This window comes from Ochotona curzoniae, unplaced genomic scaffold, assembly GCF_017591425.1.
Source record: "Ochotona curzoniae isolate NIBS_2020 unplaced genomic scaffold, NIBS_Ocur_1.0 contig_1274, whole genome shotgun sequence".
Taxonomy (NCBI): domain Eukaryota; kingdom Metazoa; phylum Chordata; class Mammalia; order Lagomorpha; family Ochotonidae; genus Ochotona; species Ochotona curzoniae.
Window position 1 is genome coordinate 18,021,392 of NW_024465023.1, and position 26,943 is coordinate 18,048,334.

General features: G+C 36.7%; 1 protein-coding gene across 1 annotated transcript in view; it reads left to right on the top strand.

The window, feature by feature from the left end:
• TMEM47 (transmembrane protein 47) overlaps positions 1-13,848 on the top strand; it is a 28,751-nt gene extending 14,903 nt beyond the window's left edge. Inside the window, exons 2-3 of the mRNA XM_041001935.1 lie at positions 2,659-2,799; positions 13,626-13,848. Of these exons, the coding sequence (XP_040857869.1) occupies positions 2,659-2,799; positions 13,626-13,804 (320 nt within the window). The 3' untranslated portion in view covers positions 13,805-13,848. The remainder of the gene's footprint in view (positions 1-2,658; positions 2,800-13,625) is intronic.
• The last annotated feature ends 13,095 nt before the right edge of the window (positions 13,849-26,943 follow it).

Genomic DNA, 26,943 nt, shown 5'->3' on the forward strand with positions numbered 1-26,943 from the left:
AATAGTTTAATGGCTAAAGTCCTCACCTTGCATGCACTGTGATCCCATATGGGAACTGGCTCATATCCTGGCTCCTGCACCCCTGTGGGAGACCTGGAAGAAACTCCTGGCTCCTGGCTTTGGACTGGCTTAGTTTCGGCCATTGTAGCCATATTTGGGGAATGAACCAGCAGATAGAAGATCTTTCTCTCTGTAAATCTGCTTTTTCGATAAAAACCAAATACATCTTTAAAAAGAAATAGAGTGTTAGTTAACATCCCAGCTGCTCCAGTTCCAACCCAGTTCCTGCTAATGCATTTGGGAAGTCAGTGAACGATGCCCCAGAGCACTTGTTTCCCCTCTCCCCAATCACTGTGTAAGGCTCAGCTGGATGGAATGCCCACCTAGTCCCAGCTCTTGATGCCATATGGGAAGTGAGCCTACACATGGACAATTTCTCGAGTAAATAAATTGTGGATAGTTACTAAAATCAATAAAGATGTTGTAAAATTAATGGGTTGATCAGAAAAAATTTGGCACAGGGCCTTGTAAACAAACTCTGAAAATACTTGGGTAATGAATGGGTAGATTTTTGTTTTCCTTATACTTTGAAAATTTTAATATAATTAAATTTTGATTTTTTTTTTAAATTCAAACATTTCAACGTACACAAGTTTTTAGAAAGATTTCCATTGTGGTAAAATGCAATATAACTGAATTATATATAACCTTTTCTAAAGAAATTTTAGAGGCTTCCAAGTGTAAGAATTATTCTTTTTACTTTTTAATTCAAAGCAACATGCTGTTAGGGAATAAAAAGCCATAGTATGGCTGTCCTTTTAACTTGCAGTTGAAAGCCAGATATAATTTTGTTTGAAGTTACATGGCTTTGTTACAAATAGATGGCATAAAAAATGCTTTCCACATTTTTTGTGATTCATCTTTATATTTTAAGCAGTGTGGATTTGTTCTATTTTCCCCTTGTTTATTTGTTTCCTGATTGCAGTGCAAGTTCTAGTTGAGTGCCAATGAATTTCTTAGGAAGAAAAGATACAGAAGAGAACACTTAAGTCAGGGATGTACAAGTATAAATAGAAGAAGAAAATTTTAGGTTATTGTAGGTTCTTCCACTTAGCTTTTATCCTATGGTGGCAAAGGCTGCACTTTGGAAGCTTCCTAGGGAATAATTTTAGAGGGAAGCATCAAAATACCATGAATTCTGCACTTTGGGTTGAATACGTAACATTTACAATAGATTAAAATCTACTTACATTCCCTATGCATTATGCTGAACCCTAAGAAGCAGCCCGAGTCTTCCAAACGGCCCCCTGTGCTAAAAAGCTACTACCAACAGGACCATTTTACGTGGTGCTTCCTAATCCATGTGATACTTTCATAGATTTACTTGGTTTTTTTGAGAGAAGATTCTTATGAATGGAAAATAGGCCAGCATTCTGTCATACCATTTTGAGATCTTTATAAGAAATGACAACTGCATTCCAATGAGGTTTTCATTCCAGTGAATATATGAGATGCTTTTGAAGCTTCCCTGTACAGAGATCTGCATGTAATAAGTGGTCAGTATGTGCTTATTTTTGCCCTGTAGGAGCAAAAAGAGTCACACAGCCATTGAGAGTGCATTTTTATTTCATGGTGAAACCTATGTGAGAACCATCCCTATAGTGTGGTAAATATGCCACTGAGATTAAAATTTAAAAAGAGAACAGAGACAGCAAATCTCAAATAATTTACTGATGACTTGTTCAGTGGGAAGAGGAGCAAATAAAAACTTTAGTCAATACACATATTTTATTATTTGAAAAGCAGAGAGACAGAAAGCTCTTGTGTCTGCTGCTTCGCTGGGCCAGGTTGAAGACGGAGTCGAGAACTGAATCTGAGTCTATTATACAGGTGGCAAGGACCCAACAACTTGAACAATCACAGGTTGCCTCCCAGGGTGGGCATAATAAGCAGGAAGCAAGAACCACAGTGGAGCAGGACTCAAACCCATGACTCCCATGTTATATTGGTGTCCCAAGTGCAGTCTTAATTGCTGCACCAGATGCTTGCCCCAAAGCTGGGGGATGTTTACAAGGTGAGGGGATGTTTGCCAAGAAGGAACAACCCAATACAATATTGGGTAAATATCTGAGGGCTAAAACCAGATACAGAAGAATTCATTCAAAGGACAGACAAAACTAATTCTTGAAGATCAATGTTCCCATTCGGCTAGCAGAGAGTGGGGTTGTTGACTGAGAAAGGATAGAAGGGAGCATGCTGGGTGATGACAATATCTCTGTTTTAACCTGGATGATAGTTATGCTGGTGCATAAATATATATGAATTCATCAACTTTTCTACTTCAAATTTGTAAGCATTATAGTTCAATACAAACTTAAAAAAAAATAAATGAATGCTCTGTATAGTCCTTATAAGTTTGGCAGACCCGTGGTCTGAAAATGATCTGCTGAGTTCAACAAAATAGACTTTTCTGAATAATGATATTTCTATTAGTTTTTTTTTTTTTTGTTGCAAAACATTTCAAATCCCAAAGGATGCTTAGCCTGCAGTGAAGTCACAGATGTTGAGCTACAGCACGGGGTAGGCTGCTAAGCACAGCTCTGTTGGTTGTTTGAGGACTTGGTGCTGCATGGCAATGCCTTTCTTTTTGCTTTCCAGATTGGCAGATTGCTACTTTGGCTTTACTCTTGGGCGGAGCTGCCATCATCCTCATTGCATTCCTAGTGGGTCTGATTTCCATCTGCGTGGGATCTCGAAGGCGCTTCTACAGACCTGTTGCCGTCATGCTTTTTGCAGCAGGTAAATATATTCATTATTTTCAAAGCGATATTAATGTTTCATGAGCCTTTCTGCTGCCCTCCCCTCTCATGCTGAAGTAGCATGTGTTTGCACATTACATAAAAGTTGTGAGTCATGTGTTATATTTTAAGGTAAATTGGTTAAAGGTTTATATCGTATTATCTGTTTTCGATGTGTTAAGCATTTCACAGTGTACAGTGGCAACTTCTAACTAAAACATGAATAAATAATACTTCCTGACAAGGCTATTGCCTTAGGGATTGCAACAGATGTATTTACAAAGTCTTTTTTACATCCAGTTTTTTCTACCTTTTATTGACCCTGTTGATCTAAGGCAGCATTATTTTATTTTTTTTTACTGTGAAAGAGAAAACAAATTCAAAATCTGTGCCCTTTAGGTGTATATCTCCGTGTAAATAAAAATTTATTCTGAAAAATTGTGACATCTAACTTGATTCATTGGACCAGTTAAATATGAGGTCAATTGTATGTTAATTTAGCAACCATCATTCTATAAACCATAGTGATTTAAAATATTAATCAATAAAACTAAGAACAGGGAGTTATTTAGAGAAGACTTGGGGACAAGAATCCCAGGCCATTATTTGATGTGCATTTTAATTTTCATTTGCAAAAATAGCCTTGAATACATGTTTCTTTCATAACTCAAACTGAAATATTCCTGTGTTACCTTCAGTTTACTTTGTCAGTCATATCTGACTTGAAGACTACAAATGAAGCCCCTGTGACAGTCAATAATGAAGATACTGCCAGAACCATCTAGACTGTTAGATTTTTTTAAGCTGCTTAAAGATTAGAATAGATGAAAGTTTCCAAGTTTTAAAGGGTAGTTTGATCAAAAATACAAAGATCAGAAGTGTTGTGCTGCCCCCTGCTGTGTGTGTGTAGTTATGATGTATTTATTTATTTATTTATTTTGATTTATTTGAAATTCAGGCTTCACAAAGAAAGGAAGAGATTTTCCATCCCCTCATTCAATCTGCAAATGTCCCCAATGTCCCTGGCTGGGCCAGGCAGAGGCCACGAGCTTCTCCAAGGTCTCCCATGTGGGTGGCAGGGACCCAAACATGTGGATCAATCTTCTACATTCCCAGACTATTAACAGACAGCTGGATCAGAAATGGAGCAGCCGGGACTCAAACTGGAGCCTAATGGGATGCTGGCATCACAGGCAGCAGCTTTATTGATACTACATATTGTTTACCACTGTATGCATCTCTTTATTCTCATGAAGACTAATGCAAACAGAGGTATCATGGAAACAAAGGTCAGTTAACACTGAAGGAATTCAGAAGCACATCTAATTCACTTTTTAAGTGAATCGTAGAAGTTTATATAGATGTGATAGTTACTGGCAGAGCTATGGCTGGAAAGCTACTGAATTGTAAATGAGTGGCTAATGCACTGCCTATTCCTTCACTTGGATGCCTACTAGGGTTTAAATTAAGCATTTTATTAGGATATTTGAGAAAACCGATAACTTATCACCACAGGTTCCTTCTAATAAAGTAGATAGCATGGTTATAAAAACATTCTGAAGCCTTAGGACAGTACCATAGTGTCATTATTTTATTGTCATGGGTAATAAAATAAGAGTCTCTTATGAATTATTGATTTCCCTAAAGATTCTATTGGTAGTGTCTATTTTATTTCTTGGTTCATGAACTTACTGTGGTTTTTTTAATTTTTATAATAAATAACATACTTCTAAATTGTATGTGTTTGGCTATGATTTATTAAGATCATAATTAGATAATCAGTGGAAATAGAATTTGATAGATGATCTGAAATGCTAGCTATTATTTAAAATTGGAACTCTGAATAATAGAAGTCACGTACCTCTTATTTTAGGATGATGTAGTGTTATTGCTGTCATGTATTATAAATATTGAGTATTGCTGTACATACCTCATAACTATACCATTTCGCCTTTAACTTACCGCATAATAATATGTACAAAATCTGTGAGAAAATCTATTGTTGAAACCATCTATTATAAACTGAACGTTACTGTTCCTTAAGCACTATTTTTCAAGTCTAATGAAATTTATGGAAATGTGAAAATAAGTACTGGTTGTAACAGAAAATATATTGTAAATGAATATTAACTAAATGGTAATGGATTTGGCCAAAATATAGGTTTTGATTCAGCTATAGCTACCATAAATATTAGTAAATTATAAAATAATAAAAGGAATTCCTGTAGCAAAATTTACATAGTGTTATTCTACTCACTGAGACCCAAAATGAGCATTAGACTGCTATTGTTAAAAATGTACATTTTCTGAAATTTAATTTCATTCATTTTCCTTTGACACAGTGATCATAGAAACTTGTTTTGAAATAACAATTAGTTGATTATTCACTTGCATATAAGCAAGGTGAAACTTGGAAAGGTTTCTCTCTCCCATTTGCTAAAGCCATTAAAAGCTGTCTGTAGCTGATATCTGGAAAAAATATTTATGACATATAGTGATCCATTATTGATGGAAAAACTGCTTACTGAAAACAGTTATAGCTAAAGTGTTGGCTGTTTATTTCTTAGCAAACACATTGGAGTAGTTAGCTGGTATCATTTATAATTCAGTTTAGTGATTTTTGTAAATGCAGCCATTTCCCTCTTATGTTGGTCTACTTGAAAATGGCCTGCATTTTTCCTCTCAGAGTGTTTTCTTCTCCAAATACCATCAAGCCTTGTGACAACTAGCAATTATCTTGGGGTTCACACGAAGAGAATGATCTCTCTCAACAAAGCTTTTTTTTTTCCTTCTGAAACATTCAATACATAAAGTCAAAACAGGCGTATCACTACCACTTGGAAACATGTCTACCCAGGACTACATGCATAGTTAATTTAGTACCATATGCTAATGCCTAGTGTTCATAGGCACTCAGTAAACACTTTTAGATGAATGGTGGAAAGATGGTTAAGGCATGTGGTTTGTAATCTGGTGGAAAAAAACAGGCGTGTAAAACAATAACTTTTTTAAAGCCATTTCTGTCTGGGATTTATAAAACAGCAAGTTTCACGTGATCACAAAACTAGGTTCAAAATAGTTCTAAAAATTAATAGTAAACCAGGCCAGGAGAGTGATGTATGGGCTAAGTGTCTGCCTGTAGTGTCAGAACCCCATATGGGTGCCAGTTAGAGTCCCAGCTCCTCCACTTCTGACCCATCTCCTTGAGAGTGCTCTGGGGAAGCCAGTAGAAGATGGCCCAAGTTCCTATGTCCCTGTACTCAGGTGACGTGAGGGATGTGGGAAAAACTCTTGGCTCCTGGCTTTGGCCTGGCCCAGGTTCAACCATTGTGAAGCCTTTTGGGGAGTGAGGCAACAAATGAAAAATCTCTCTGGTGATTCTGCCTTTCAGATAACCAAAATAGTTCCTTTTTAAAAGAAGTAATAGTAATAAAAACATTTTTTTTCCCAATGATTTTCATTTATTTAACAATTATTGGGTATTTGGGGGAGGCATTGTGGCAGTGGAGTTAAGTCACCCTTTGCCACACTGGTATTCAGTATTGCCAGTTCACATCCGGGATGCTCCATTTCTGATCCAATCACCTTACAATATACCTGTGAACGTACTGTGTAATAGACTAAGAACATGAACTGTTGTCTCCCATATTGGAGACCAGGATGGAATTTCAGGTTTCTAGCTCTGAGCTGGCCTAGACTGGCTGTTGCTGCCATTTGGCTAATGTACCAGTGGATGAAAACCACTTTCTCTTTTGCTTTCTCCCTCTGTCTCTTTTACCCTTCAAATAAATATTTTTTATAAATGTGCATTTTCATACATATATTTAAATGTATATATATATGTATATGATACCTAGAACATGCAGCTGTACCCTTGATATTAGATAATAAATTCTTCAGGGTTTTCTAATAAAAAACTAATTAAATATGATAAAGACAGTCAAACAGGTGTTATGTATTTTGGTTGAGCTTATTATTTGCTTGAATAGTTACTAAAAGAGATAAGAACTGGTCTTCACAGCAGCCCATTTACAGCATTGTCCAGTTTTCTATAGTTCGCTCATTTACTGTTTCTCGAAGTCTAGACTTCAGAATCCACTTTTATCTAAAATAATAATGCTGATAGTAGAAATAATTAATCAAGCACCTCCCACGTACAACAGCAGTGCCAGACACTTAACATACCCTGTCTCTGATATAGCAGTCTTAAAAATAGGTATGAGAGTACCTTGAGCACTTTGTGGAAAATTGAATTAAAACCTAAGTTTATTTGGGTGCAAAAGAGTTTTTAAACTCATGCATAGTTTTTCTTGTAAAGACTGCTCCTGTGCTTGCATTTCAAATTCCTTTGCCCCAAAGGAAACCTTTTAATCATCTTTATGAGTTTTATTAAAACATCCTCACATTTCTTTTCCACATGTTGTCAAAGGAAAAGCAAACTCAGAAAGGTTAACTCATTTCCCAGGGTTCTCCAACTAGCAAGATGCAGAGCTAGATTTAAAAGGCTGAAAGTCTACATGATGATTCATGACTCATCTTTGTTTGGGACTAGATCATGTACAGAGAAACGAGAGCACAATCAGCCTTGATTTTGAATAAAGCTGTGACTGTGTGCTATGGTTGGAGTCTATCCTGTAAATCCGTATATTTCATCTCTCGGGAGAAACACCCGAAGGAAATCAGCAACTTGAGATGTCTTAAAGACCACACAGGCTAATCAGTACAGCATGACTGAACAATGGCACATAAAAAAAGCTGTTACAGTGGACTACAGCCCATTTCCTTATGTGTAGCTCACAATGACAGGTAACAATATGATGTGATTCTGATCACTGAGTCTAGTTCTTGTTCTCCCCACCAAGGACTTATATTCCCATGGGGACTGAGTATGAATGTCCCCTTTTCAGCCAAGGCCTCTAATATAAATTGCAGAACATGTCCCGTTTTTGATAATTCTCTATTTTAAACAACAAAATTCATTTTCTGTATGAATAAGGCCGTTTGTTTTATATTATGTCCCCAGAATGCCTCATCGAGATGAGAATTTATGTCGAGCCCTGCAACTGATTTCTGCTTCTGAGCTGTTAAGACTAGAGGCTTGCATTTTATATTTCTTACAACGAGCCTGCAAGATACAGTGAGGTGGCTTGAGCCAGAGTGTTTTGCTGAGGTTCAAGATATTGCCCATCTGCTGCTTCGCTCCTCTGAGACGTATAATGGCCAAGGTTCACAAAACCAGGAGCCTTGAACTCGGTTCAGTCTCCCACGTCTAATGCAGAGATCCAGCTACTTGATCTGTCCCCTGTTACCTCCAGGGGTACACATTAACAGGAAGCTAAAATTAAGAAGAGTTAGGATTCCAGCCCAGGGTACTCTGCTTTTGCATACAGACCTCTCAACTGACAGTTTAATGGCTAATGCCTGCCCTGCAGGAACCAGTTTGACTCTAGGTTTCGGAAGTGTACACTTTAGAGTTAAAACTAAAATGGAGTTCCATTCGCACATCATCAGATTCTGTATTATTTCCCATTTGGCAGCATCAAATTACCCTTTGACTAGGATAACCTATAGTATCACTACTCAATAATTAATTTTATACTACTGCTGCTTTTAGTAATCTTCTGAGTGCGTATCTCCCTAAACCAGTGTTATTGCCTTAATTGAAGCTTCCTTCAATGTAGCATTGAAATCCCCAAATTTGATCCTTTCCCCCTCTTTGTTATGGTAATCTTGTTTAAAATATCTAGTTGACTCTCCTCTTTCCTAGAATCTTTTTATACATTTTTCCCCTTAATTTCTTTATATAACATGAAGTTTCTTTCCAACCATTGCCACCTAAGTCATTACTGCACACAAGTAACCCAGATGGGTTTGACTGCACCTCCCTCAAGGGTCTGTCCTTGCTGGTGTCTTCTCTGTGCAATCTGTCTTGCATGCAAACATATGGGGTCTGTTTCTAAAATATACATCTGAATTTGTCACTTGCCACTTTGGTTACCTTAGACAAGAAACCAAGCACACCTGCTTTATTTGGGAGATGAAAGCAGAAAACAGTATGGTCAACAGATATAGAAAATGAAATAAGGCTGTGAAGGGAGCCAGGGAAATGGAACATCTTTAACTCACTTTTCACTCAAGCAGCTAGCTTCCTGGAGAAGCTCCAGAACCCAGTTTAGAATATGCACCTCAACAATTATCTCATTTGCTGGTGGGTTTCTATACGAAAATCTGAGAATCATTGGTTAGGATTGAGAGAGAGGTAGAGAGGGTAACATTGGTAATTTCTCAGAAGTTCTGGCCTGCTACACAGATAGGTAAGGGTCAATTTAATGAACAGAAAACAGTCAAAGAAATGCAGACGCTGACAACTGAAAATTAGGCTAGCAGTACTGGGGTGGTGAGGATGAAAGCATATGGCAAGAATGCCATGGTGAAGAACCCACCATCTCTGTGTGCCTGCACCCTTTATTCCAAACATGTGACTTTCCTATAACCACTCCCTTTTCATATGGCTAACATCTATACAAATCACTTCTTCCTGAAGAAGTCTTTTCAACTTTCTCTTTTGGCCTAGTCAAATCCATGATTCTTCACAAAGTATTTGAGGTTCCAGTTTTGTGGCATTGTGGGTTAAGCTACTGTGATGTTGCCTTCATGCCATGTGGCCACCAGTTCTGGCTGCTGTGTGAGCACCTTGCTAATGTGCATCAGAAAGCAGCAGAAGATAACCATTTGGGGAGTGAATCAGCAAATGAAGCGCTTTCACAAGCCCTGTGTGCCTGTCTCCATCTCTAACTCTGCCTTTCAAAGAATCTTAAAATAAAAAGAACAAACTGAAATGCTACTTCCTTTCTGAAGCCCTTCTTTGTTTAAACAGAATTGGTCATCAGCATATCATTGCGTCTAAGAAATCAGTGTTTGGTGCATTATAACTAATCATGCCTCTATTAGTGTTGTACACAATGATTTGTAGTTACCTAAGTGTCTTTTTCCGATATCAGAGCATGAAATATCAGAGGGATTATCAGTGTCTTATCTATCTTATCCCCTTTACTTACAATACAGAGGATACTCGATTATTGTGTATTGAAATATCCCCCCTTAGAAGAAAATATTGAATATTTCAATATCGAATGTCTTCTTTTTTGATATTGAAAATATGAGAAATAGTACTTTTGAGTTCCTAGAATGTCTCCAAGGGCACAACATCCTGGTTAGTACATGCACTGCCTATTTTCAGAAAGCTAGAAGGTGTGTAAAATGAACCCCAAGCCCCCTTTGAATTCTGAAATGCTGCATAATGTAACTTGGGTTGTGTCTGCGGGAGGGGAAAGCGGATGCTACCATAGGCAATGCCTATTATATGTTTCATTGTTACTGGTAAAAGAAAAATATAACCTGCTGATATTTTTCTGATTTCTGAACTTACTGGGTTTTTGCCTCCTATGCAACATCAATAAAAGTCAAGGAGGTATGTTTACCTGTAAGCATGTAGTTCATTAAATGGAGAAAGTTGTTTACAAATCCAAGATCTTATTTTTGTTTTCTATTACATGTATTGTTTTTTTTCCCTCTATGATTCTGAAGAGAGCGTACAACACTTATGGTAATTTTCGTTTGGCTTCAGCACAGTGAAGGTTTAAGAAAGCTGTTCAGAAGAGTTTGCCAGAGGAGCCTAATTGAGTTGTATTTTTACTTTTAACGCTGTAGGAAAATCAAGTTATTATACTGTGGAGGCCAAATATTTTCTAAATAAAACACATTGAAATGAAGATTAAAAAGCTTCCTAGGTAACTACCTCATAGGGACTGGCCAGTTCACAAAAGCAGCAGTGTATTCTTTTAAAATGTGATTCAGGCTGGTTACTACTTCTTGCTTCCAACTTCTTTATCAAAGCTGCCTGTCACACTTGGGAGAAAATCTAGACCCCTAGTTAGGGTTCACCAGGCAGTCTGTGAACATGAGCTATGAACAAGCCTCTGCTGGCTCCTCGGAGGCTTCTCTTGTGCCGCCCCCTCCCTGCCCTGTGTACTGTGTGGTCACAGATCTTCCTGATATTCTAATGCACCAGATGTGCACCTGTATAAAGGAGTTTTGCAGTGCCTGGGTTCACTTGAAATGCTCACTCCCTACCAGATTGACCTTTGCCTCCAGTCCATTCATGTCTGCTCGGATGTCTCCTCTGACTATTGATCCACATGGCCCTTATTCTTACCTTATCCTCTTTCTTGAATTTTCTTGTCTCTTAGCAATGTTTCCCATATATTGTGTTTATTTACTAATAACTGCCTGTTTATGTGAGTAGCAATTTAAGTCCCTTCATTATCAACACTGTCTTAAAATATATTATTTTAGAAACATTGAAATATTTATTGAATGAATTTATTAAATAAGTAAATTACTATATCAAAGTCACATTTTATATAGTTCAGCCATATGCTTCAGAATCAACCATGATTTGATTTCTGTTTGAATGCCAAGAGAGCGTCCTTTTACATGGGCCTATTTCTTCATCTGCTGTCAATATTAACTGAAAAGTATGGCAGGCAAGTGCTGGCCTAGAATAGTATTGAGCTATGCACATACAAAGATTGTAGAATGCTTGTTATATCTGGTTCTAGAGAGATCCCTTGAGCCCTTGACAAAGCCTTGTGGAGATGAGTTTTGATTTTTAGGAATCAGTGCTCTCGTGAGTTTATCATCCTGATGCCAGACTCTGCAGGAAGTTTCATCATATCGGTAATTAAGATCTTTTACAGGTGCTGAGAATAGGCATGAGTAGATTCCAACAACATCAAACTCCAGCTGAATCAAACACACTCTCCTATTACTCTTTTTAAAATATTTAATAAGCTATATTAAAACTTTTTATATTATCAGAGTAAATTCTTGCCTCCTATTCCTTGATGGTTCGCATTTGTTTTCTTGCGCTTCAGGAATTTATGTTAATTTTAAGATGAGTTAAACAACAGTCTTTTTAAAACCAAAAATTTACTCCATATATCTCTTGCTGGCAAACTTTATTTATAAAGGACCAGATAGTAAATACTTTCAGCTTTGTAGGCCGTGTGGTTTCCGTCACAGCACACTCAGCTCTGCCATCATAGTGTGGAGAGTGCATAAATGAAAATTATGGCTGTGTTCCAGTAAATCTTACTTTAAAAAAAAAGAAGCAGGAGACCAGATTTTGTTGTTGGCCAGCCTCATATATATATATAATAAATATATAAAATAAGGGGTACAGATATATCTGTAGGCATAAGATTATTATTATATTTTTAGGCATAAGACTATTTCTTACAGATAATAGAAGCTGTCACACAGTAGAGATTTGAGTCAGAGCCATCCCATTAATTGTAGGAATGATTCAAATAAAATACAAACTACGTAATACTTGACCTGATAGGAATTTAGAAATGTTAAGTGAAAGACTTCATCTCTTGTGCAATCCAGTGTCTCCCATATAATAATATCCACAGGGTAAATATGAAGATAATTGGTATAGCTGAGTTAGTCATCCATTCTTAATTAGTTCATTTTGTTATTTTCATTGGTGTGTTTTAGATGTGATTTATCACATTTCTCCCTAGTCCCAATTGTGAACAAACTAGGAAATAAGAGCATAGTTTTGCACTCTTGTAACCATTGTTAATCCACAGTTTCTACACCAGTATCTCCCATGAATTCATCAACATAACTCTTTTTTAAAAAATAGAGAGGCTAGCACCGTGGTGTGACAGACTAATCCCCCATTCGCAGTGCCAACATCATATATGGGCACTGGTTTGTATTCCAGCTGCTCCATTTCCAGTTCAGCTCCCTACTTATAACCTGGGAAAACAGTGGAGAAGGTGGCTCAAGTTCTTGGGCCCCTGCATCCACGTGGAAGACTTGTAAGAGGTCCTTGGCTCCTGGGTCCTGGATTTGAATCAGCTCAGCTCTAGCTGTTGTAGACATGTGGAAAGTGACACCGCAGATGGAAAATCTCTCTATCTCTCATAATCTCTCCTTCTCTGTAAAAATCTGCCTTTCAACTGAACAAATCATTTTTAAAAAATAAGTGGAAAATACGTAAATAAGCAACTTTTAGATGTAATAGGAAGGGTATCATTAGTTATGGCTTCCTGACAAACTTTTGAACCTATTTTTAAAAGATGATGGTTTTTTATAGGCTTTTTGAAGAACCCACATATGCATAGATTTCAAAAATTTTTGCAGTAAAATAAGCTTCTCTTAACTACATTGTTCTTTAGTTGTTTGAATTAGCAAAGATCAAGGTAAAACTTTCCAGAATATTGGCATGAATTTTATGCTATTGAGAAAGAGCAGCAACAATAAATCTACTTGTTACATCACAAATTGATCAGTTTCTATGAATTCCCATTCCCCAGCTCTGCAAGAGCATAATGCATAACAATGGTTTTAATTGGCAGTGGAGACAGCATTCTTGGGGTGCTACTAGCAAGTCTTATGTAGTGAAGCAGTTTAGCTTAAATGGTACCACTTGTCAAAAAACAGTGATAATTATGTGTGTGTTTGCAAGCTAAGAGTTACTACTTTGTATGTCCATGAATTAGATTTCACTATTTATTTCATCAAATGCTACTAATAATTTACTAAGTATTAATAGGCTAATTCTCACTCTATTGGAAAATTTTCAAATAAAAACATTGTTAATATTTTGATAATTCATATAGAATAAGCACTGTTTGGCCTTTATATTTATTTGATTAAAAAGCAGTTCTCAGACATGTGTGTTTATATGTTTATTGTAATTTTATTTCTTGTAAGGCAGCAATTTCTAATTTTGATTTGCTTTTCTCTCAGTTGTTTTACAGGTTTGCAGCCTGGTCCTTTACCCAATCAAGTTCATTGAAACTGTGAGCTTGAAAATTTACCATGAGTTCAATTGGGGTTATGGTCTGGCGTGGGGTGCAACTATATTTTCGTTTGGGGGTGCCATCCTTTATTGCCTGAACCCTAAGAACTATGAAGACTACTACTAGAACCAATAGTCTCAGATTTGAAAAAAAAGAAAAAAGAAAAACAACCAGTCAGCAAAAGGATTACATCTGCATCTTTTCTAACTCAGTTTTCTAAAACAGTTGTGGAACATCAAGCAATTTGCTCAGTTGATTTAATGTCCTTTGCCTTTTAGCTGTCAGCATCATAACCAGCTTTTACATCCATTTTAGGGACATGCACAAATTAAGAGAGTTGATTAGAAATAGGCAAATGCTGCAAACTTCCAATATATTCATGTAATTTTTCTTGACAAGTGAAGGGTCTATATGACAGCAACCATTGTGAGAAACTAGTTTGAGTGAGAATTGCCTGAGTCCCATTGCCTGCAGGGGAACAGCTGGCAAAAGCCAACATTTAGAAGTTTCTTTGCACTGACAAAGATTCCACTGTTAGCCCTTATTGCCTGCTTATCCCATCCAGTAACTACATTGGCTGTTTGTTATTTGCTTGAGTGAACTCTTGAAAATGAACTGCCCTTCAGCATCTAATGGGAGTTGTGAATATAACTGGTTAATAGTACACATTCCACCTTAGAATACTCTTTTTAATGGGCAGTTATGCTTTGGCAGTCAGCATCTCCCTGGGAAGGGAGTCAAAATGTGGAAACATGTGCTTTTCATTATGTGGTTAGAAATTGTTCCTCAGCCCTATCGAGAATGGAAGAGAATTGAGGGTCTTGCTTTCCCTGGGGCAAGCAGAAAGAAATACGCATGAGTTGCTTTTGTACCCTTAAAATTACTTGCCAAACATTGCAGCTACAGTTGTGCATATGTAACGATCTTACATATTTTTATAGGAAGTGAAGCATTAGTATATGGTAATTTGTTGTTCTCTAACTCTATACATACATTTGCCTATTACACATCAAATTAATACTTGCTCTAGTGAAGTGGTATGAACACTAACCTTGTATTCGTTGTTAAGGGGCTTAGATTGGTATTCACATTTATTTACCACATAAAAATGGGTATACCCTAAAGCTTTGCGCTATGTTTCACTGGAAAGTGTTAATAGAGTTGTCTAAGAAGAAAAAAATGAAATGGTGTTAATCTGAAAATTAATGATTCCTCTGTAAGCATGGTAGTTCAAAAGAGAGTAGCAATTAGGATGATCATTTTGTGTGAAATTCATTAAGATAGAAGGCTGCTATTTTTTGCAAGTATTTTAAATGTCTTCATTTTTAAATAAAATAGTGATAGATTTCTATAAATGTCTGAATGTCTCCGTAGAGGGCTAGAAATCATCTGGATATCACTTGTCCCTCTGAAGTTGACTGATGGGCTAACTGATTTATACACAATTATGAGGGGTTCTTGTCAAGCGATTCATTACTGACTGTTCCAGTGAAAGGAAGTATCAATAATAGGGAATAAGTTTGCAAGTAATCTCACACTGCAAACTTTGTTGATTCTGTTTGGTATACAAATTTGGATAGTTTAATTATAAACATATTTTTATACCAAATATACAGTTCTAATATAAAAGTTATAGATAATTATTTTTGTTAACGAAGATGCTAAATATGTTCTGGTTTTGTCCCTCTTGCAGAAAGAACCATTGGAAAAATCATTTAAAACTTCCCTATATGCGATTGTATTGATATGTGAAGAGTAGGACCTTATAAGTAGTATTTAGTAATTTGCTTTACCTCCAAAAGCAGAATTCTGCTTTCAGCTTGTCTTAACAATAGTTGCCAAAAACAACAGCCAAAAAGAAACTACTATATATTAAAGTAATAAAAAAAATTCCCGTTTTCTGGATCACAAAATAAATATGAAGTGCCAGGTTTATTCTTACTTTAGCAATTATAGATTGGTTAAGTTCATCCTAGAGGGAAACCTTTAAAAAGTATACAATGCTATAATCATAATAAAATGACTAAAAATTTTCAGAAACATATTAATATTATAGGATTATTTGAAGCAGTTTTATTGAGAAATAGTATTTGGTGCAGAATGTCTTACAGTTAATTGTATATGGTCAGAGCAGCATGAGAAATACAACATTCGGACGGGGATTTTGGCTATTAAACACCCTCTGTTGTGAGGTGGCTTTATTCCCGTATAATGGAAGGACAGTACTTTGGTGCGGGTATCAATAAGGCACTTTTCTTGGTCCTAATAGAGGATACAGTGTGCTCTTAAACCAATATCAGATCTTGAGTCCCATCATGTTTTCATTCTCTTGTCAATATGACCTTCTGGAAAATAACAAACTATGTTATCAATTCAAACACATATGTTTGCAGTTTACTGAAAAGTAGATTTCTTACATTGCTTTTTTCCCTTCCTAGTGAACTATGCTGTGTTTCTCTCATCATTAATATTTGGAAGTGTTTCATTACTAACAAGCTCAATACAATATGAAGATTGTTTGTCATGTGAAACAGTATTTTGTCTATCAGAATAAACACAAGTGAAATTTTCACCTACATTAACATTATGTCTTTGAGGCTTTAGGTTTGTTTGGTGTTTTCTTAAGCAAAATCGTTAACCACAAACCCGTTGTGTATCTTAGAGATATATACACACTTACATGTAGCATAACGTACTCAGCAGGGCTAGTTATTTGGATTTCTTGCACAACTATTTAGCCTTTTGTAAGTTCAATGTGTAAATTTTAAAGACATAAATATAGAGAGGCCTATGTGTTTGAAATATAAATGATATATATGGATTAGCATGTACTTGTATATGATTAAACATGCAATGAACTGACTGGTAAGTGATGTCTAATTGTATGGCTAGCAATGTAATTTATTCAGACTGTATTTTTGTACAGAGCAGCACATACTAACCTATGCCTCTGTGTCCTCTTTAATGCCTAAAACTGTGCCTAGAAATCTCATCTGTCTTAAACATGAAAATACACTTCATGCTGTTTATGCTATTAGTTTCTCTACTGCTATTATATATTTATTATTTTTCAATATGACATATTTACTACTTAAATATGAATTCATGGTATCCTGGTTACTTTTTTAACAGTCACCTGGGGCAAACCTGTTTACCCTCCAGTGCTTTTGAGTTTGCAGTTTCATAAGCAATTCTTTATTTCATGATTTTTGTAGTTGACATGAAGTTATCTATGTGGAAAAATGAAAATAAAGTGGTTTCACTCGTGCAATTTGACTCTGTCTCTTCTTTATTGTGTAAACCGTTTAGACAAAACTAAGTTACCTATGTGTGTGAATATATTTATATAGGTAGACATAATTTGGAAACTATAGCTTGTTTTATGCTTTCTTATTTAGTAAAAGTTAATTTTAAAAAAAAAATCTTACTTGCTTGAGAGATAGGGAGAAAAAAAGAGAGCTGCCATCCATTGATTCACTCCCTAAATGCCCAAAGCAGCCAGAACTGGCAAGTGCCAGGAACCAGGACATGAATCCAGTTTTCCCACCTGAGTGGCAGGAACCCAGTTACCATCGCTGCTGCCTGCCATCAACAGGAAACCGCAGTCAGGAGTCAGAGCTGAGTATTGAACTGCCAGGTATTCTAACAAAGGCACTTGCCATCTTAACTGAGGTCTTAACCACTAGACCAAATATCTATCCATCACAGGCATGCTTAGTTTATTATTTTTTGAATATTAATTTATTTATTTGCTTTAAATTGTCTTCCAAGATTCCTTGAATCTTCTGCAGCTGAGTTAAAATACAGGGATACTCTTAAATGTGTTTTTAACTCTTTTAAAATCACAGGAAATGCAGTGTGGGCTCTTAATTATCCTACTTTGTAATAACTACAAACAAAACTACCGTAATATTTAATATTTAACTTCGGTCTTTATGTAGTTTGTGCTGGTTTTAGAGTTCATCAAATCAGGCTTGCCTACATTATCTTTAAAAAAAGATTCATAACTCTTTATGGAGGGATATGGGGAAAATCAGATGACGGGTGGGGGAACCCCAGACTCTACAAAATTGTACCATAAAATTTCAAACAAAAATCTAAATTAAAAAAAAAAATAATCACTTGAAACGCAGAGTTGGAGAGGGAGGGCTTGCACCTCCTGGTTCACTCCCTTCAATGGCCACAATGGCTAGGGTTGGGTCAGACTAAAGTGATAAGGTTCATCTGGGTCTCCCAGGTGGGTAAAGGGACCCAATCACTTGGGCCGTCTTCTTATTGCTTTCCCAGGCCCATTATCAGGGAACTAGATCAGAGGTGGAGCATCCAGGAAAAGAACCCACACTTATGTGGGATTCCAGAGAGACAGGCAGCAGCTTAACCTGCTACAAAATGCTGTCCCACATATATCCTTTTTAATTAAAGAGGTACCTTGAATATTCAGTATGCATGTACTGTGGATGTAAAAAGTTCATAAAATTATTCATTATCATCCTCCAGTGTATACAGTGAGTATGCTTGGATAGCAATTTAAATTAGAGATGCAGCAAAAATCAATTCTGTGAATGCCATCAGAATCTTGAAAATTTAAATGGAATGTTAAGCAACTGAGCATACCTGCTTGCACTGATAAAATAAGCTTAAATATAAAATACATTTATCATACTAACATTCTCTCATGTTCTAAATGAGCTTTGAAATTTTGAGAGGTTTGGTGTTTTTTTTCCTGGTGAAAGAAAATATTGTAAAACACCTGTAAGCCTATAAATTGACCTCTAAGTTCCAGAAGTATGTATATTTAAGCTATAAATTCTAACATTCTCAGTTTTTCTATTATTTTAGATCTTCCTTTCAGAGACTTTATTATATTCCTGTTTTAATTTGATAGGGTATTATCACTCATTTAATGTATTTTGGTATAACTGCTTTCACTTTTACACGTAGTTCCCATGAGCAAATCATCTTTACAAACATGTCTTGTAATTATCTGTGACCCAGTTTTTTCTGAATTTAGAATACAAGGAGACCTAGCTTCGCTAGGATTTGACAAGGGAAAATCCTTTGCCTTCCGAGATTTCATTGTAAACATAAAACAGGAAAGCAATTTCAATTTGCTTTTCCATAAAGGCTGTATAGCCTATTAGCAGTTTCCTTTAAGCTCATGCTATGTCAACAGAATGTCACATTTTAACGGTTTTTAAGACATTTTGGTTGGAAAATATATTGATGATAACATTATTTTGTATTCTGTAGAGGAATTCGCTGAATACTTAAATTATCAAATTTTTATGTTTGGACTTTCTGTTAAAAGGTTTTCAGAAGTGCAGTATTAAATAAGATTAAGAGAGCAAATAAAAACATAATTAACTACTTAGGAGTATTTTCACAGGAAACACTAATTTATTTGAATAACTTCTGTGTCAGGCATTAGGATATGGTATAGCAATTTAGGTTAAAATCAGACTAAATAACAAAACTCTGTGTAATAAAATGCGAACCGTTTTTTTTCTATAAGGGAAAATTGGGGACTGTTGAAATGCTCAAACTTCTTACAAGTACTATGTTATGATATCCTGGGCAGACATTTCATATTTCTGCATTTGGAAAATCTGTTTTCAAAGTCACCAGGTAGGTGATTCACACATTTATATTCCAGCAGTTAGTCTTATGGCTCCAAAGTGTAACTACAAGAACAGGAGCTGAACTGTTCAAGTGGAAAGGATAATATGTAGTGTTTCTTAGCCAAGATTAACAGAACACAATGAATGGTGCTCTTTGTGAAACTAAAGCTGTGTTGAGTGGCTCACCAGAAAGACTCAGTTTTGGCAAGCAATTATTTCCAAGTTGAATGACTTCATAGAAATAATGACTATAAAAGCACTTTGGAAGAAATGCTGGAAAATCCTGTCATCAAACCACAAGAAGTCTTAAAAGTTTCATTCTCTGCATGTGACAAGGATTAATAAACAAATTGTATCCTCCCCAAGCACATGGACACACACACACATAGACACACACGTAGTAGTTTTTGCCTCAGTGTACATGCATCTGAGAATGACCTGAAGATGTAGTCAGATGTGGAGTTAACGTATTCCATATATATAACAGTGCTGAAAGTTGTCCATCACTATGTTTTGAGTTTGTCATTGCAAACATACAGTAAGAAATTAATACCAATAAAGCATACAGTATACATAATTTTTAAGCCAAAGGAATGAATCTCAAGGAAGACTTCAAAAAAAAAAATTTAAACCTGAGCAGGAAATATTTCTCTTAAGATTGTTACCAATGAGGGTTTAAATTGCTGAACATTAAGTGGAGATGAAAAAAATCTTTTACTTTTCATTGATTCTGTTCATTTTCTACAAAACATGTAATGTTACCATGCATGGTGACTTCTTCCATGCAAGCATCCACTTATCAAAGCATTTTTGGAGAGTGTATTCCGTTAGTCCATATCACTGCTCAAGTATAATGTGGTCAGTCCTTACATAAAGTACAAGTTATCAGTGATTCCTTAAAAAAAAAAATGATATCTTTTTTTCATGGGTACATTTATGTCACAAATGGCCCCAATAACAAGCACTGAGCCAGGCCAAAACCTGGAGCCAGAACGCCCATGTGGGTGCAAGGGCCCAATCACTTGGGCCATATGCTGCTTTCCAAGACACATGAACAGGGTGCTGGATCATAAGAGAAGCAGCCAGGGCATAAGCCAGCCCCCAAACAGGATGACAACTCCACAAGAGGCTGCTTAATGCAGTACACCAACAAGCCAGTCCCTGTAATACACACCTTTTACCAGCCTTTTGAAGTATTTTTGTATTTGAGACAGCATTTTTGAAAGGAGAAAAGCAATGAACGTACAATAAAGTATAGAACATAATCACAGAAAAAAAACATTTTTCTCATTTGATTTCAAGCTATGTATGCTTCTTATAGTAGGGAAATATTTAGTATAAATTTGATGTAATAAATCCTTATTTAGACATAATGATTTTCATATGTAATTTCCACTTATATACTTGGGAGACCATAATATCTTAAATACTATTTTTAAAAAGTATTGGAAAGTACATTTGCTCAAAATGTTTGCTCTGTACAAACCTCAAGATTTAACATGTATCTTTCCAGGCAACTTCAAGAATAAGGAATACTGTAAGCTACTTTCCCCATTTTTCAGGCCTGTGTAAAAATGTTATTTTGTTTTGTTTTTTGCTTTTATCACCTGGCTCAGAAAGTTAAGAAACATTGCTAAATATTAAGTCAGGCACTTGATCTTTGAGAAGTTTAAGTATGTTTCAAGACAAAGTGATCTACTGCCGCCAATGATTATGTTACATCTTTGAGACAGGAATGCTCTAAAAGATGAGGCAACAATTGACACTTCAAACCAAAATAATTGTTTGGCTTCTGTTTGGCTGGTGTAACCATTGTCCTGTTTGGACAGGAGAAAAACATGTAATGTGCTGTTACCGAAAATCTGAATTAGTTTTTATGCCATACATTTGTTTGTTTAGGGTAACATGTATCTATTTTGGAAATGCAGCATTTTTAGAATTGTTCTTTAAAAAAAAAAGATTTATTTATTTTTTATTACAAAGTCAGATATACAGAGAGGAGAAGAGACAGAGAGGAAGATCTTCCATCCAGTGATTCACTCCCCAAGTGAGCGCAAAGGCTGGTGCTATGCCAGTCCGAAGCCAGGATCCAGGAACTTCTTCCCGGTATCCCACACAGGTGCAGGGACCCAAGGCTTTGGGCCGTCCTGGACTGCTTTCCCAGGCCACAAGCAGGGAGCTGGATAGGAAGTGGAGCTGCCGGGATTAGAACTGGCGCCCATATGGTATCCTGGCGCGTTCAAGGCAAGGACTTTAGCCACTAGGCCATGCCGCCGGGCCCAGAATTGTTCTTTTTTTTTTTTTAAGATTTTTTTTTTTTTTATTATTGCGATGTCAGATATACAGAGAGGAGAAGAGACAGAGAGGAAGATCTTCCGTGTGATGATTCACTCGCCAACAGGCTGCAATCCGAAGTCAGGAGCCTGAAACCTTTTCCGGGTCTCCCACGTGGGTGCAGGTACCCAAAGCTTTGGGCCATCCTCGACTGCTTTCCCAGGTCACAAGCAGAGAGCTGGATGGGAAGCAGGGCCACCGGGATTAGAACCATCGCCCATATGGGATCCTGGCACACTCAAGGTAAGGACTTGAGCCTCTAGGCTATAGCGCCAGGACCTAGAATTGTTCTTAATGTACAGAAATACAAAGGTGAAGTTAGTAAGGATTAAAGAAGAAACGCCTATAGGAAAGACATCTAATCTATGGATCTTCCAAGTATTGCTCTTTGGTTAAAACTTCAAGATCTAAGATTGTGTAGGCAGGATACAGGGCAGAGATCTGACCAGTTGGTGCAATTGATTCCTTTGGAGTTTATGGCCCACCCATAGTATGTCTGACAACAAAAGAATTGGCAAGCAGTAATATTTACACCACATGATCTTGCACCCCTATTCAGACATAATAAGAACAGAGATGGCTCTTGCCTGAAGCTAGCCATCTCTGTTTCTCTTGGCCATTAATCTGGAATTGGTCTCAGCATGTAGCTAGCAATAAAATGAATAAACTTCAGGGCTTTGGGATGTATGCAGAGATGTGAAGAAAACCAATCACAGAGACTGAGGGAATGAAATAGGGATGCAAAGAGAACTGGTCAACAGGAATCATTTAGCACCCAGAAAGAGTGGTTATTGTTAGCAAGATCAAGTTTACTTATGTGTGTTGGAATATGAATTTTTTCAATAATTTCCTATTGAATAAACCAATTTTGGTTGAACACAAGAAAACCTTCACAGAGTCTGCCGATTCTCCATAAAGAAAAGAAGTACAGGAGGATTTCTTCATAGATTTCTCATCCCACTGCAGGATGACCAATGCTCTCAATTCTCCATCAGATATTGCTCCCACTTGGGTCATTACAGTAAGTGAAAGTGAACACATTTTAATGTTAGCTCTCCCGTCTATTCCCAGCAATAATTATTAGATTGTATAAGTGTCCTCCAATCTCTGAAATTACAGTGTTTTCTCTCTCTTCCTACCTCTAGGATGCATTGGCACACTGCATTAGCCCATAAAACAGCGTCATTCACTTGTCTTCTCCAAAATACTAGTTTTGTCCACTTAGCCTGTTTGTACTTGAGACTTGCCTTGAAGGTTTCAGAGCAACACACACACACACGCTGCCAACTGGGATTTCTCCTGCCTTCACTGCAGTGCTGCTGCTTTCAGTTTAGGTAAATCAAGCCCAGGCATAATCAAACTTATTCAACCCATCTAGAGACTTATCCTACATGGCTACTAGAGGAAGTCAACGGTTAGTTATTTGATCACTAACATAGCATCTACACACATGAGAAAATAATTATACTGGAGGACAGAAACCTGAATCCAAGGACAATAACCTAATCTCCACATTTGTATTCCTAATTCAGTTTGGGGTTAAAACATTTTTTTTTAAATAGAAGACTGACCTGTTTGTGAAAATCCACTTGTGTAGTATGTATTTCTATTTTAGGTACACCTAAATGACATGTGTAAACAAACATCTTCAGAAGAAAGGACATTTCTTCCTTGCAATAAAACCAAAAATACATGTTTAAATACTAAGTTTGTTTTTCCTATTTCTTATAGCAACGTAATTTGGTCAGTAAAATTATTTGTCATCTCTGCAACTCTCTTTGATTGGATAAGTAAAGTATCCTTTTTTTCCCTCTTTCTCTATTTAATAATAATTAAAAAAAAAACTCTAGTTATATTGATGGATGTGAGTTTCAGCTTTGGCAGGCATTTTTCCTGTGATTCTGTATGACAGCAGATGGCGTCAAACCCTAAAGATATGTTGATTAATCACCAGAAACATCAACTGGTATAATACCTTATCCCTGCTTTGCTTACACCACAATATCTCGATCACGGAGCAAAATAATGCTTCTGACAACTGGTGCAACTGCAAGAAGGATCCCTGAAGACAAAATTGATAGGAAATTTTAGGAGTGTGGTGGGCCCTTCTCTGAGCCATTTTAGATCTTTCGCTGTGTATCAATAAGTAGTCTAGATTATCATTTTCTCCATTTAAGTTTTTCAGGCCATCAAAAGACTGCTTGGCACATTCAACAAAAAGTCCAATCCTTTAGTGAATTCTGTCGACCTGAACAGCGAAAGACCATTTGTTTTTTGTAAATTCCAGGCAACTCACATTTCCTGGGTCAAGGGAAAATACATGCCTTGGTTATTTTTCCATTCTTATTTGGATCTAACAATGCAAGGTAAAATCATTTTTCATCTCTGATACCTTTATCAGGAAAATGACCTAAGAATCCACACAACAAACATAGCATGAAGCACTTAGGAGAGCTTTATTTTATGTACTATATTTAAATGCTGCAGGAATAAGCATTTACTAAAGATACGATTTGACACTTTGTCTTTAAAAATACATAGGTCAAAACTTGCTTCCTCCTTCCTCCACAGTCTTTAAATGCAAGTACATGCATATGACAGCACAGAAAAATAGCCCTAATGAGAATTCTCCCGTTCCCAAGGGGTGCCCTCTGCCACCATCTATTTATGGAATAATAGCTAGCTCCTGACTTCATTCTCACATTGTACATTTAAAAGAGCAATTTCCATTTTTGAAGTATTGCTGAAAAGAAAGAAGTCGTCTTTTATCACAGTCAGAAAGGTCAGCAAGTCAGTAATCCTGCATTCACTCACTGACAGAAATATCCTCTTTCCTTCCACAGCAGACCAGAAAAGTGATTTATTTGAGATTGACATTAATACATAAAATACTCATTGCATCTAGCTATAACTGTCCAATCACTTACATGGTCCACAGACTTCTTTTGTTGCCTATGACTGTGAATTGAATCTGCTGGAACAAGGATTATCAATAGGGTACCCAATCCCCTCCCAAGCACTCTTCTATAACATCAAATCTTGGCAAGGCCGAACCATTTTCAAGTTGAAAACCACCCCAGAAGCCATCTTAGCTACTGCTTCTGTGTCTATATGTTGACCTTTACTTTGCATATACTTAACACACACACACACAATTTACTGAATTTTTATGTTTTTGCTCCTTGTTTAATACATTCCAAATGCATTTCATATGTTCATTTTCAGTCTTCTCATCATTCATTAAGTTTTATTGCATCTTTAATATGAAACACTACTGTAAAAGGCGGTCGGTAATTACTAAAGATATAATCTCAAGAGTCTTAACGTTAAAACAAGGGAGCCAATGAGGTGGTTATAACAGGCTAATCCTATGCCTGTGGCACCCATTTAGGTGCTGCTTTGAATCTCAGCTGCCCCACATCTGATCCACGTGGAACCCACTTGGGAGACCCAGAAGAAACTGCCAGTTACTGGCCATTGCAATTATTTAAGGAATGAGCCAGCAGATGGGAGATAGTTTCTCTCTCTCTCTCTCTCTGTCTCTCTCTCTCCCATGCTTTCAAGTAAAAAAAAAAAAAGTAACTCTTAAAGGAAAATTGAAGCAAGGAACACAAAATATGGGCATTTAAATAACAATTTTCTTGTATGTTTTGGAATGGTTTACATTAAAAACAAGCTACATTTTTTAATTACCTGTGATCTGTATTTGGTATAATCTAATGCATCATTAGTTTTAAGAGAATATGTACTGATAATAAAAACGCAACCAAGATTGCATGGGAGACTGTTTTGATAGCAATCCTCTGAAAAAGACTGGAACCCCAAAAGCTATAAATTCAATATAAGACTATGTGACTCAACAGAGTGGTCATGGAAAAAGAAATAACAAGGGAATCTTAATCTATCAGCCTTGGCACTGGGTGGAGAATTTAAGTAACTGATGAGCATTCAGGTAATTTTGGAGCCTGAATTTGCACTGCCAGTGTGGTCCAAAAAACCTCAAAGAAGGATTTGGACTTCTTCCATCCCATGTGGTAGATCCATGCGGGAGTGGATGACCTCGCAGGATCCAAGGGCATCAGAACAACAGCCAGGAGCCCTGAGCAGTCTGCAGAAACAGAAGAACAGTAAACTTCCTTCGGGAATAGGGAGGGGAGCTCTCTCTGGTCCTTGCTTGGTTCCAACTTTGGGTCCACGCCCTCTCTGGCAATGACCATCAGAATCACTCCGGAAACCCCCTCAAAACAAACAACAAAGGAACAAAAAATCTAGAATAGATAGACAGAAAACAACAAGGAAAGCTTAGAATCAGACAGGAAACGATCAGCATGGATTCACTTATACCTCACTAAGTGGGACACAAAGATTAGTTACTCCTCACTAGGGTATTGAAGATTTCTCTGCACACCCCTCCTAAAACTGTTCTGCACCTAAACTGTTGAGATATGTCTTGTTAGAGTTATAAGCCAGTCTAGACTGCCCGAAAAACAGCCAGGTTTAGCAGAATTGTGCTTCAACACTATAAAATGCTAAATACTATAATGAAAATAGACACAAGACAGCTGAATAGTAATCCAGAGCCATTTTAAGGTGTATAGAACCTGGTTATATATAAACTAAAATTGAAATGTCATGAAGAAGTCACAGGATGTGGTTAAGAAATTGCATTTTTTTAAACATATTGGTTACTCAATACTATGTCAATTAACTCCATAACATTATAAATTGTTGCTGATGTTATGTTGGGGCTTTTAATTGATAGGGATGATACTCTGCTGGCTCTACCTTCAGAACAGAGATGGTCTCTCCAAGAAGCCTTTGAACTTATCTGGACAATAAGATGCTGGACTCTATGCTAGGTATATGCTTGCAATGAAAGAATCTCAACTGAATTTGAACTGTGGTGTTGCAACAAGGTGGAGGAATCCACCATGGGGGAAGGGTTATGGGAGGGGTGGTGGGAATCCCAGCACCTATAAAACTGTGTCACATAATGCAATGTAATTAATTTAAAAAAAAGAATATTAACTATGAAAAAAACCTTCAAAGAAAGCATTTACTTTGAAGTGGTCTCAAATGGTGAGTACCTGAATTCGGCAAATACATCTAAATTTGTCTCTGGAAGACATTGTCTTCACTCCAGACCAACTGACTGTGGACACTTCCAGTTAGAAGATGCACTGTAATTTCATAGTTGCAAAACAAAGATACATTGGGACTGATAAAATATAATTATTATTTATTTACAAGTGATAAAAGGACTTTTACCTCACAATGTGCTCATTGGATTAAAATAGCTGAGATACAACAGAG